Consider the following 13099-nt stretch of genomic DNA (forward strand, 5'->3'; position numbering starts at 1 on the left):
CCTCTCCCACGTTGTACACTAGCCCAGCCCCCTCTGGCAACACTACCTTTTTCTTAACCCCTTAAAAGCTCTGGGCTAGGCCCCAGCACCCGGTCATGTAGGCACTGCGCCTAATTCTTACGGCTACGTGCCTCTCTTTACAGTGTGATATAACTAAATAAGGAATCAAAATGCCATTACAAATTTAGAAAAAAGGGCATAAATAAGCTCATAAACAATATACTCTTACCATCATAAAAGCAATGTCATCACACGCAACATGGTTGCATATAGCTAATAGCTAAAAAATAAAATAAACTTGTGCTAATTCCATTTATGCCAAAGCATAAAATTGTCTTTATTGGCCCACCTACTGTCACCTTCTGTGTATGCCACCCCCACACTGTTGAACCACCACAGTAAAAAATATATTCCAATAATTGCCGAAATTGGGATCTTGCCGGTCTCCCTAGCTCGTTTTGATCAGGTACAGTGAAAGAAAGGAAAAAATACAGAAATCATAATCATTATGAGCACAAACATCTACTCACACTTATGGGGCTGCAATGCAAGAAAATGAAAATAATATTTTTCCCTGTTCTTGGTTAGCAGCCCCTGTCTTCTCTCTTTTACTAAGAGCGGCCTCCAAGAATGAATGAATGACTGCCCCTAGCTGATACATGTGCAGACTTCGATTCTTTAGGAACCACTGGGAAACACAAGGAATTGCTTGATCCTGAAGAAAGTTTTGAATTGAATTTAAATTACTCATTTTCCTGACACCTTTGTGAGTGAAGTAAATCTGGCTCTGGGAAAAGTCTCCTACTGGTAGTCACCATCAGTATTGCAGGTTGAAGGTTAACAATTGGTGATCTTTACAAGTACCAGGCATTTGCTGTAAACCCATGGAAGCTGCAAAGCCTAACCATATCCCTCTTTCTTCTACCATTTTGAAGTGAATTGATAAAAGATGTGGTGCTCTTATTGCAGGAAAGACTTACAATTTGATGGGTTGGTATTGAGGAGATGTTGATAGAGCTGAATGCTCAGAAACAAGTAATAGCCGGGTTGCAGTAAATTGTGTGAAGTCATACTGTAAAGAATACAGAATCTGTGTAGATTTGAAGATCAATACCGATTGGATGCAGTGGACTGCAAAAGAGGTCAGTTTTGATGTTTAGAGGATAAGACCACGTAAAACAGTATATAAAGTGTGCCCCATATTGTCTGGGTGTTACCCCTCTGCTCCCCAACAAACAGATGAGATAAAAGTGCACATTCCAGACTACAGTTTAAAGTTATTTGCATATATTTCAGTTTCACTATGTAGAAATTACAACACATAGCCCCCTCATCTCAGGGCACCATAGTGTTAGGGACAATTGTTTTCACATGTGTTTGTGAAGTTTTTAGTATGTTTCATTGCTTCATTAGTGCAGAGATAAGATACATAGCATTGCTTCTACCATTTGGAGTCCAAAGTTGCCATAGATCAACATGAAGAGAAAACCTTTGCCAATGAAAGTCAAGGAAGCTATTTAGGTTGAAAAATAAGATCAACTTTCAACTGTCAACTTTAAACATGTCTGAATTGTCTGATTCAAAATTGCAGAGCAGAGAGGCAAATGAAAGAAAATGTGTCTGGGGCCTTCTATGTTAATATAAATATTTTGCGTTTTCTAGGATAACATCTACCTTACATAGTTAGGTTACAGAACTTAATTACCCTGATCCAGAACACCCACAATAGATAGATAGATCACTAAAAAGGTACTGCTGGTCATATGTTATGTTAAATATATATATATATATATATATTTATATATATATATTTAACATATGGTATTGTTGTTGATATATTATTCCTGTCTTTCATTTTAGAAAATGATAGTTTTGCCTTTTCTAGAGTCATGCTAAAAGCCCTTTCAATTGTTTATGATGTTATATCTGATATGTGTAGTTTTCTGTGTTTTTGAACAGTTACACTATGTTGCACATGTTAAGTAAAATGATTATTGTGTTCCCCTTGCTTTTGTATATAATTTATTGTGTTTTCTGTTTGTATATTTTTTGTTTCCCCCAAAAAAAGCCCTAAAAGAATTTTTCTAAGGTACATTCAGTCTTTTGTTTTTACAAGCTTAGTAAATCCATACTTATAGATAGACTTAACATGTTAATGCACATTTCATTTTAGGTGATATTGTAGCTGGAGTGTCACATAAAAAAGATAATCACGTACATTTTTTTTATAATCTTTTATTGTAAACAACAAAATAAAGCTCCAGACCAGAATGATATATAGATAGATAGATAGATAGATCGATAGATGGATAGATAGATATTGAAAAGACAACTACAACCAGAAAGTAATAAGTAGGAAAGTGAAACAAAAGTAATAGTTTTAAGAATTATCCTTATTGGATTTCTAAAAACTCAAAATCAATATTGTGTCAATAATTAGGTAAAATCATTACCAAGTTTCAATTAGTAAATATTTGAAAATAAAAAAGACTGTATGTATAATGTTCACATTGTGTCCCACATTGATTTCAGTTTACACATGATATCTTCTTTCTGTGGCATCTGCTATTCTTCAAACTGTAATCAAGAAGATGTCAATGTCAGCAAATGGTATAACTTTTTTATTAACGATTTATCTTTGACTCGATACTTTATTAGTAGCCTAGAAATAAACTTCAGAAATACATTTACATGTACCCTTGTATGGTTTGTGTACCCTATAAAAATTGAGCACACCAATATGGATCTGATCATACATTCTCTTGTATGAATTCTAATTTATATTATATAATTATTATAATAATATATTACTATTATATTTATGTATTTAAAAAAGATATATTTATTATTAATATGAACCCTTATTCTGAAAACATTCATAATTGCTGCAGCATTGATTATTCCTGCATTTAAAGATAAATTAACTGTATGTATACTAAACCCTTAAGACATGAATGGTAAATTTGCTTTAAAATGATTCTTCTATTATCCTTTCAATTGCATTGCTGAAAAGAAGTATAACCGGTTGGATCTGTGCTACTTACAGAAGGTGTAATAGGCCTGGAAGCCCTTCATCTCTGCATAAGAGTCACTGTGAAATACAAGAACCATGGAATTTCCAATGGAGGTTATCTCAGGGATGCTGATATCCCCACAGAGCGGACCCTTCTGTCTTCCATCTACATAATTGGCTTTTTTGGACCATGTACCTTCAACTTCTGTTTATGCCACAGTGTCCACCCACTGCAGTGATAAAATATATTCCAGTAATTGCAGATATGGGGATCCTGTGACTCCCTCTCATTCTTTTGATAATGTTTTATGACATCACTAAGTATTATTATGAGCACATACGTCTACTCACACACACAGGACTGCAATGCAAGAACATTAAAATAAAATATATCCCTGTTGCTGGGTTTTGCTTCATTAAATCAGTTGCTGTTTTCTCATATCATAGTGTGTATGCAAGTACTTCTCACCTCCGTCAGCTGTCGAATTTATAGATTCTGGTTCTTTAAGAACCACTAGGAGCCGCATGGGATTGCTCCATACCAATGCAGGTCTGAAACTGAATTTAAATTTACTCGTAATTACTGGCTCATGTGTGAGCAGAGTGAACTGGGCTCTGGGAAAGATTGAATGCTAATAATGTCCAAAATCCTTCAGGTGGTCAGGGGCAGAAATAAAGGTAAACCATTGCACCACCAGGTTCCTTCTTCCCAAGGCATCCACAATGCAAGATGTAGGCCTGATAATTATCAATTGCGCCTTATTTATGGTAATGATCCTGCCAGCGTTTTTGGCAACACGTTTACAATTCCTGAACTTTACAAGTACCAGGCATTTGTTGTGAGCCCACAGAAAAAAATAATAAATAGGTAGCTTTCTTATTACGGAAATACCTGACAATTTGATGGGTTGGTGTTGAGGAGATGATGGTAGAGCTGAAGGTAGTAAGGGTTGCAGTACATTGTTGGAAGGCAGGTCCCTACCTCAGACATGTGCATTTAATACAGTCTAGGGTCATTTTTTTGGGGGGAAGCCAGTTAACTGAATGTTTTTTTTTTTTGAATGAGAAAGGAAACTGGAGTACCCAGAGGAAAGCAAGGGAGAACCTGCAAACTCTATGCAGATAGTGCCCGGGCTGAGATTTGAACCTGGGACCTAGCACTGAGAAAACAGAAGTGCTAACCTCTGAGCCACCATGCTGCCCAGATTGTAGATTGTAGGATTTCCACTGGTTGGTTACAGTGGACTATCTAGCAAAGAAGAAGACCCCTTTATCTAAATCTAGATCATAGAAATCCTCCTAAGAAATTATTAAAACAGCGTATGCGGTGCACTACATAAAGGAAGGCCTGGAACGTACGAGGAAGGAAGTAGTGTAATGCCCAGCATGACTGTGCAGACAGGAAGGGGAGACAGCAGAGGGTTAATGATTTGATGTAGTACGTGCAGGGATAAAGAAAGGGGAGGGGATGGGGAAGGGGGGATAGGAGGAGCGGTAGGAGTTAAAAAGGTTGGGAATCGGAAGTAAAGTCCTTTTCGTCAAGAGACAGCAGGAAGGGTGACGTTTTTCCCGCCCTCCCTTCCCCTTTAGTTTTGTTTTATTTATTGGGTTTTGATGATGATTTTTGGGGTAATATGTGACTGTTGGTGGCGGTTGAGGTCCTCGGGGGGAGTGTAATTCTTGGTTGATATGTATGTTGGGGAGTACCTATCTAAGGTATGGAGTCCCCGGTTTGGTTGGAACGTTATATAAATTGTTGGTGGCGGCTCTGCACAAGGAAGGGTCATTTGGGTTCCCGAGCTGGTTTTATGGGGCGGCTGGGAGCAATTTTGTTTACAAGGTGCAGAGTCCATGGTGTTAAAATGGTGGACCTCAGAGGACCTACAACTTGTAGCAATATTTTGAGTATGGTTTATGTTATTTGATTTGTAATAATGTTATATATATATTACATATTTAATTGTTCAGTTAAAATTATTCATATGTTTGTAATGATTGTTTATATATTTTATATATATATATTAATGATTATTATTTTGATATTCGTTTATTGGTTATTTAATATGTTTAATTTGTTATTTATCAAAATTGTTTTAATAAAAGGCCTGCGGGCCATTTAAGCAACATTGTGTGTTCAATGTGGTGAGTTGGGGGGGGGGATTAATATAGGAAGGGTGATTGGGGTAATAGAGGTAAAAGAAATTTGATTTGGTCCCATGACTAAGGAATAGTGTTTTATTTTTCTGCCCTGAAGCTTGGGAATGTTAGCCATAGCCTTCATGAAAAATATGTCATTATATGTCAACTGAATAAATCAGTTCTGTACACATAACATGCAGCTAGATATTTTGTTAACAATGTAACATAACTAAATAAGGAGTCATAATGCCATTACAAAACTAGAAAAAAGTAGAAATGAGCTCATAATCAACAGAATCTAACCATCACAACAGCCATGTCACTAAACGTAACATGATTGTATATAGCTGATAGCGATTCCATTCAGGCCAAAGAAACAAATTGGCTCTTTTGGACCGTGTTAAATTTACTCGTAATTACTGGCTCATGTGTGAGCAGAGTGAACTGGGCTCTGGGAAAGATTGAATGCTAATAATTTCCAAAATCCTTCAGGTGGTCAGTGGCAGAAATACAGGTTGTGATAAACCATTGCACCACCAGGTTCCTTCTTCCCAAGGCATCCACAATGCAAGATGTAGGCCTGATAGTTATCAATTGCACCTTATTTATGGTAATGATCCTGCCAGCGTTTTTGGCCACACGTTTACAATTCCTGAACTTTACAAGTACCAGGCATTTGTTGTGAGCCCACAGAAAAAAATATTAAGTAGGCAGCTTTCTTATTACGGAAATACCTGACAGTTTGATGGGTTGGTGTTGTGGAGATGGTAGAGCTGAAGTTAGTAAGGGTTGCAGTACATTGTTGGAAGGCAGGCTGTGAAGGATACCCCATCTGAGTATTATTAATACACAGAATTTATATAGGCCCATCATATTACACAGCGCTGTACAAGGTACATAGTCTCACTATCTGTCCCTCAAAAGGGGCTCACAACCTAATGTCCCTACCTCAGTCATGTGCCTTTAATACAGCCTAGGGTCATTTTTTTGGGGAAGAAAGCCAATTAACTGAATGTTTTTTTGGAAAGAGAAAGGAAACTGGAGTACCCAGAGGAAACCAAGGGAGAACCTGCAAACTCTATGCAGATAGTGTCCTGGCCAAGATTTGAACCTGGGACCTAGCACTGAGAAGGCAGGAGTGCTAACCTCTGAGCCACCATGCTGCCCGGATTGTAGTTTGTAGGATTTCCACTGGTTGGTTACAGTGGACTATCTAGCAAAGAAGAAGACCCCCTTATCTAAATCTAGATCATAGAAATCCTCCTAAGAAATTATTAAAACAGCGTATGGGGTGCACTACATAATGGTTAGGACAAAGACACATTTTTCTTTGATTTATCTCTCTGCTTCTCAACAAACAATTCAGACATTATTAAAGTTCACATTCCAGACTTTATTTAAAGCTATTTGCATACATTTCAGTTTTACCATACAGAAATTACAACATTTTTATATATTATCCCCCTCGTTTCAGGGCACCATAGTGTTTGGGACAATTGTCTTCTTAGTGTTTGTGAAGCTTTTAGTATGTTTTATTGCTTTATTAGTGTAGAGATAAGATAGCTAGCATTGCTTCTACCATTTGGAGTCTGTAGTAGTCATAGAACAACATAAGGAGAAAAGCTGTGCCAATTTAAGTAAAGGAAGATATTATTAGTCTGAAAAATAAAAATAAAACCATTGGAGACATTCGTCAAATTTAATTTCTGTAAAACATATCTGAATTGTTTGATTTAAAATTTTATACTGCGGTGCAGAGTTGCAAATCAAAGAAAATGTGTCTGGGGCGCTGAAAATTATTAAAAATATTCAGATTTTTCCAGGATAACATCTTCCTTGCATAATTAAAATACACAACTTGATAAACCCTGATCCAGAGCATCCAACGTTCTTCCTTTTCCTTTATAACGATGGGTCACTAAAAGGGTATTGGCAGTCAGCTGTGTAACATGTGGTTAACACGGCCCGCTCCTGTGTGCTTCTGCTGTTGAGATTCCCGAAGCCACTCATCTTGGCTCTGTGGTTTTGGTGAATTAACAATATTAGTCTTATAGAGGACCTCACTTCTAGTATTCCTGGTACTGGTCTATGATTCATTGTAAGAGAGGTTATCACTCTCTCGTAGTATTGGTTACAGTTCCAAGACTTTAGGGCAGGGTCGGCAAACCACGGCCTTTAGGCCAGATAAGCCTAGTTGTTAGTTCGCTCTGATCTAAAGCCCCCTGGCCGATCTGGCCTAATCTGAACTACCGGAGCTAGAATCGCTGGAGCTCCAGAGCTGCAAGAGCTCCAGTGCCACCCCCTTGCAGTTGCTGCCTTATTTACCACGACCGGCATTGACACTTCCGCCACCGCGGAAAATAGGGAAAGCTCCTTGAAGGTAAATCCCTCTCCTGCGCAATGTATACGGAGGAGAGGGATTTCATTTAAGGGGGTGTTCACGGGTGGTGGGCTCCCATCCACCCCATAAATGGCCTAGTGGCCATAAAACTTTGCTGACCCGTGCTTTAGGGAATATGGGGGATACATGAACTTGAGAGTGCAGCAGTGAATTGACAGTATCTGCAACCAGTTATCTCTTTCATGTACAGTGTTTGCAATTAAGGTCTGTTTGTATCTTACTTTGGTGTGCATTCCCTGTTAAACTTCCATTGCTCTCTCTAATTAAGCCCCTATTCCCTACCTTCCCTGTTTTCCATACAATATTCCTGTCTGTTGTGCTGTCCTTCATTTTGGAAAATGATAGTTTTGCTTTTTCTAAAGTCATGTAATACTGCCAAATTTATAAAGGGGGGGGGGGGGGGTCAGATTTATCATGATGGGAATTAGAAATTTGACTGCCGTAGTGTCACACACAATAACCACCATAATTCTTTTTAAGGCCTTTTTATTTTCCAGTGACAGAGCTATGGTCTGTGATAGAGAATACCAACTATCTCGAGTCACAACATGGCAAATATGTTGGTGGCTACCAATAATAACAATAACGGTTTCCTATGAAGGATCTACTAGGGGACACATAGCACAAATAGTTATTTTTTGCTTGACAGGAGGACTTTTATATGGAAACATGGAAAACCCAGGTTGGTGAAAGTGGCTTTATGGCTTGACAGCTCAGCAGATGGGCTTGACAAAACTAAAGATACAGTAGTGGTACAAATATTGCCCTAATCTATCTATGACAATGAATTGTTTTTCTGTGTGGCTATTAAATAGATATTTTTGATAACGCATTATTATTCATATAACAAAAATTTATGGAAGTTAACTCATGGAAGGTTTTTATAATGACCTACACAGATAATTCCTCATTCTCTAGAACAAACGTTGTCAAACCTTCTAATATGGGCTAAATATATGAATAATTTATCTTAAATAACCTAATAATAACAAATAAATTATCAATGGTAACTGACCTGAGAGGCACAAACTCCTAGCAACCTCTGGAGGAACCATAGGGTTCTGTGGAAACCCGGTTGAGAAATACTACTCTAGAGAGCTCCTACTCTTGCAAGCAACAATGAAGTGGTTTAATAATTATAGATTTTATAGTTCTTTTATATTTTCCCATGACTAATGGATAGTTTTTTTTGTACCTTGAAGCTTGGAAATGTTAGCCATAGCCCTCATGAAAAACCTGTCATTATATATCAACTGTACAGATCAGTTCTGTACACATAACACACAGCTGGATAATACATTATAGTGTGATATAACTAAATAAGGAATCAAAATGCCATTACAAACTTATAAAAAGGGCATAAATAAGCTCATAAACAATATAATCTTACCATCATAAAAGCAATGTCATCACACGTAACATGATTGCATATAGCTAAGAGCTATAAAATAAAATAAACTTGTGCTAATTCCATTGATGCCAAAGCAAAAAATTGGCATTCTTGGCCCACCTACTGTCAACTTCTGTGTATGCCATCCCCACACTGTTGAACTACCACAGTGAAAAAATATATTCCAATAATTGTCGAAATTGGGATCTTGCCGGTCTCCCTAGCTCTTTTTGATCAGGTACAGTGAAAGAAAGGAAAAAATACAGAAATCATAATCATTATGAGCACAAACATCTACTCACACTTATGAGGCTGCAATGCAAGAAAATGAAAACAATATTTCCCTGTTCTTGGTTAGCAGCCCCTGTCTTTTCGTATAGTGCATCCCATGCTGGAGAGATTTACTCTTAGCTAAATACGGAACATAAGGTGTGCTTAGTGCTTCCCCATGCCAGGGATTCACCCTGGGGAGATGCTACACGGGGCATCTCCAAGAATGAATGGGGTGGAGGAGACTGATACTAATACCATTCACTGCCCCTAGCTGATAAATGTGCAGACTTTGATTCTTTAGGAACCACAGGGAAACACAAGGAATTTCTTTATCCTGAAGAAGGTTTTGAATTGAATTTAAATTACTCATTTTCCTGACACCTTTGTGAGTGAAGTAAATCTGGCTCTGGGAAAAGTCTCCTACTGGTAGTCACCATCAGTATTGCAGGTTGAAGGTTAACAATTGGTGATCTTTACAAGTACCAGGCTTTTGCTGTGAACCCATGGAAACTGCAAAGCCTAACCATATCCCTCTTTCTTCTATCATTTTGAAGTGAATTGATAAAAGGTGTGGTGCTCTTATTGCAGGAAAGGTCTTACAATTTGATGGGTTGGTGTTGAGATGTTGATAGAGCTGAATGCTCAGAAACAAGTAATAGCCGGGTTGCAGTAAATTGTGTGAAGTCATACTGTAAAGAATACAGAATCTGTGTAGATTTTAGGATCAATACCGACTGGATGCAGTGGACTGCAAAAGAGGTCAGTTTTGATGTTTAGAGGATACGACCAAGTAAAACAGTATATAAAGTGTGCCCCATAATGTCTGGGACAAAGACATACATTTCATTGATTTACCCCTCTGCTCCCCAACAAACAGATGAGACTAAAGTGCACATTCCAGACTACAATTTAAAGTTATTTGCATATATTTCAGTTTCACTATGTAGAAATTACAACACATAGCCCCCTCATCTCAGGGCACCATAGTGTTAGGGACAATTGTTTTCACATGTGTTTGTGAAGTTTTTAGTATGTTTCATTGCTTCATTAGTGCAGAGATAAGATACATAGCATTGCTTCTACCATTTGGAGTCCAAAGTTGCCATAGATCAACATGAAGAAAAAAGCTTTGGCAATGAAAGTCAAGGAAGCTATTTAGGTTAAAAAAATAAGATCATTACACATCTGTCAACTTTAATTTCTGTGAACTTTAAACATGTCTGAATTGTCTGATTTATAATTGCAGAGCAGAGAGGCGAATCAAAGAAAATGTGTCTGGGGCCCTCTATATTATAAATATTTTGCTTTTTCTAGGATAACATCTACCTTGCATAGTTAGGTGATGGAACTTACCCTGATCCAGAACACCCACAATGGTAGATCACTAAAAAGGTAATGCTGGTCAGTTGTTTAACATATGTGTAAGGAACTTACCTGTCCTGCCAGCCCTGGGGATCCCGGCCGCAGAGGGAGACGCCACTGCAGCAGGCAGCATGGCCAAGGCTGCTGCCCTGCTCGCAGCGTGTCTCTCTCTGCAGGCAGAGGGATCCATCCTGGCCAAACTAATGTTCAGCCAGGCGGCATCCCTTGCATCTCTATGGACGTGATTATAGAAACTCCTGTTTTCAGCACTCCTTTAGGTGTGCAAAGTAGTGCACGTCCCAGGGGTGCTGTGGGAAGAGGTGTGCACGCTACCATGTGTGCCTCTTGTACCCCCCGAGAGCGTGGCATTCGGCTGCCTCGCCATGGGGCGGGATATAGTCAGTTTGAATTTCCTGCGGCCAATTAGCCGCAGAGGAATCAGTTACTCTCCAATCAAATGGCGCCAGGTGACACAAGGTCATTGGTCATTAGCTGACTCTTGCCTGAACTCTGGCTGTCCTGACCTGGAATTGTTTGAGACCTCTCTTGTCTGCTGCCTGCCCTGACCTCGGATTGTTCCTGACTTGCCTTTGCCTTACCCTCCTGTACTTTACTTATCGGACTTGATTTCTGTAAATACCCTGTCTTGTTTTATGACCACAATAAAACTCGATAAAAGGACTTTTGGAGTTGGCTGTGGTTACACTCTGTTGCACATGTTAAGTAATATGAATATTGTGTTCCCTGTGCTTTTGTATATGATTTATTGTGTTTTCTGTTTGTATATTTTTTACATTCAGTCTTTGGTTTTTACAAGCTTAGTAAATCCATAAATTATAGATAGACTTAACATGTTAATGCACATTTCAATTTAGGTGATATTGTAGCTGGAGTGTCACATAAAAAAGATAATCACATACATTTTTTTATAATCTTTTATTGTAAGCAACAAAATCAAAGCTCCAGACCAGAATGATATATAGATAGATAGATAGATAGATAGATAGATAGATAGATAGATAGATATTGAAAAGACAACTACAACCAGAAAGTAATAAGTAGGAAAGCGACACAAAAGTAATAGTTTTAAGAATTATCCTTATTGGATTTCTAAAAACTCAAAATCAATAAAGTGTCAATAAATAAATAAAATCATTACCAAGTTTCAATTAGTTAATATTTGAAAATAAAAAAGACTGTATGTAGAAAGTTCACATTGTGTCCCACATTGATTTCAGTTTACACATGATATCTTCTTTCTGTGGCATCTGTTATTCTTCAAACTGTAATCAAGAAGAGGTCAGTGTCAGCAAATGGTATAACTTTTTTATTACCAATTTATCTTTTACTCTATACTTTATTAGTAGCCTAGAACATAAACTTCAGAAATACATTTACATAGGTTTGTGTACCAATTACATATGAGCACACCAAAATCAATCTGACCATACATTTTCTTGTATGCATCCTAATTTATATTATATAATTATTATAATAATATATTACTATTATATTTCTGTATTTAAAAAATATATATATATTTCTGTATGAACCCTTTTTCTGCAAACATTCATAATTGCTGCAGCATTGATTATTCTTGCATTTAAAGATAAATTACCTGTATGTACACTAAACCCTTAGGACATGAATGGTAAATTTGCTTTAAAATGATTCTTCTATTTTCCTTTCAATTGCATTGCTGAAAAGAAGTATAACCCGTTGGATCTGTGCTACTTACAGAAGGTGTAATAGGCATGGAAGCCCTTCTTCTCTACATAAGAGTCGCTGTGAAATACAAGAACCATGGAATTTCCAATGGAGGTTATCTCAGGGATGCTGATATCCCCACAGAGCGGACCCTTCTGTCTTCCATCTACATAGATTTTCAGAGAGTCGTACATACAGAAATCGCCATCCTCTATATGGAAATCACTTATGGTCAGAGCAATCTGAAAAAGGAATATCATTATGATTAACATGACGGTGGTTTGTTCATGCAATCACTGAACACATTGTTTTCATGACATTGCATGCAAAGCATCTTCATTTATTTGTCTCAAACAGAAGAACAAAAAAGAAGAACAGATCTGGGCCCTCCCTTCCTCTACCTCCTCTACCTCTGTGATTTTTTAATGTTTATTCATTGATAGGTGCAGCGATGGAAGGACTTAGCCCAAAACTGCAAAGTCAACTAAAGCTTTTTAAATAGCTTACAAACATTATTACCTTTAGTCAACTTTAACTATAATCACTTAGTCATTAGGCTCCGGTCAACATGGCAAAATGATCCAGAAAGTGTTTGTGAAATGCAATCTTATGGTAGGAATGGAATATGGTATGGTACATTCCCTCAAAGATATTTTTGATGTCTGTAACATCAACATTCACAATGACCCTTTGCAATCGACTACAGGTATTCCATGTACCATCACTTGTTTGATAGTCTATCTGTATTTTATTCTTTCACATTATTATTTCTAATTGAAAGTGTAAAAAGTGTATCCGATGGATGGGTAAATAT

General features: G+C 37.5%; 1 protein-coding gene across 1 annotated transcript in view; it reads right to left on the minus strand.

Annotated features, from left to right (window-relative positions):
* Nucleotides 1-3036: 3036 nt before the first annotated feature.
* LOC140342533 (embryonic protein UVS.2-like) overlaps nt 3037-13099 on the minus strand; it is a 15900-nt gene continuing 5837 nt past the window's right edge. The window contains exon 12 of the mRNA XM_072428741.1: nt 3037-3191. Within this exon, the coding sequence (XP_072284842.1) occupies nt 3037-3191 (155 nt within the window). The remainder of the gene's footprint in view (nt 3192-13099) is intronic.

This window comes from Pyxicephalus adspersus, chromosome 12 (genome assembly GCF_032062135.1).
Source record: "Pyxicephalus adspersus chromosome 12, UCB_Pads_2.0, whole genome shotgun sequence".
NCBI lineage: Eukaryota > Metazoa > Chordata > Amphibia > Anura > Pyxicephalidae > Pyxicephalus > Pyxicephalus adspersus.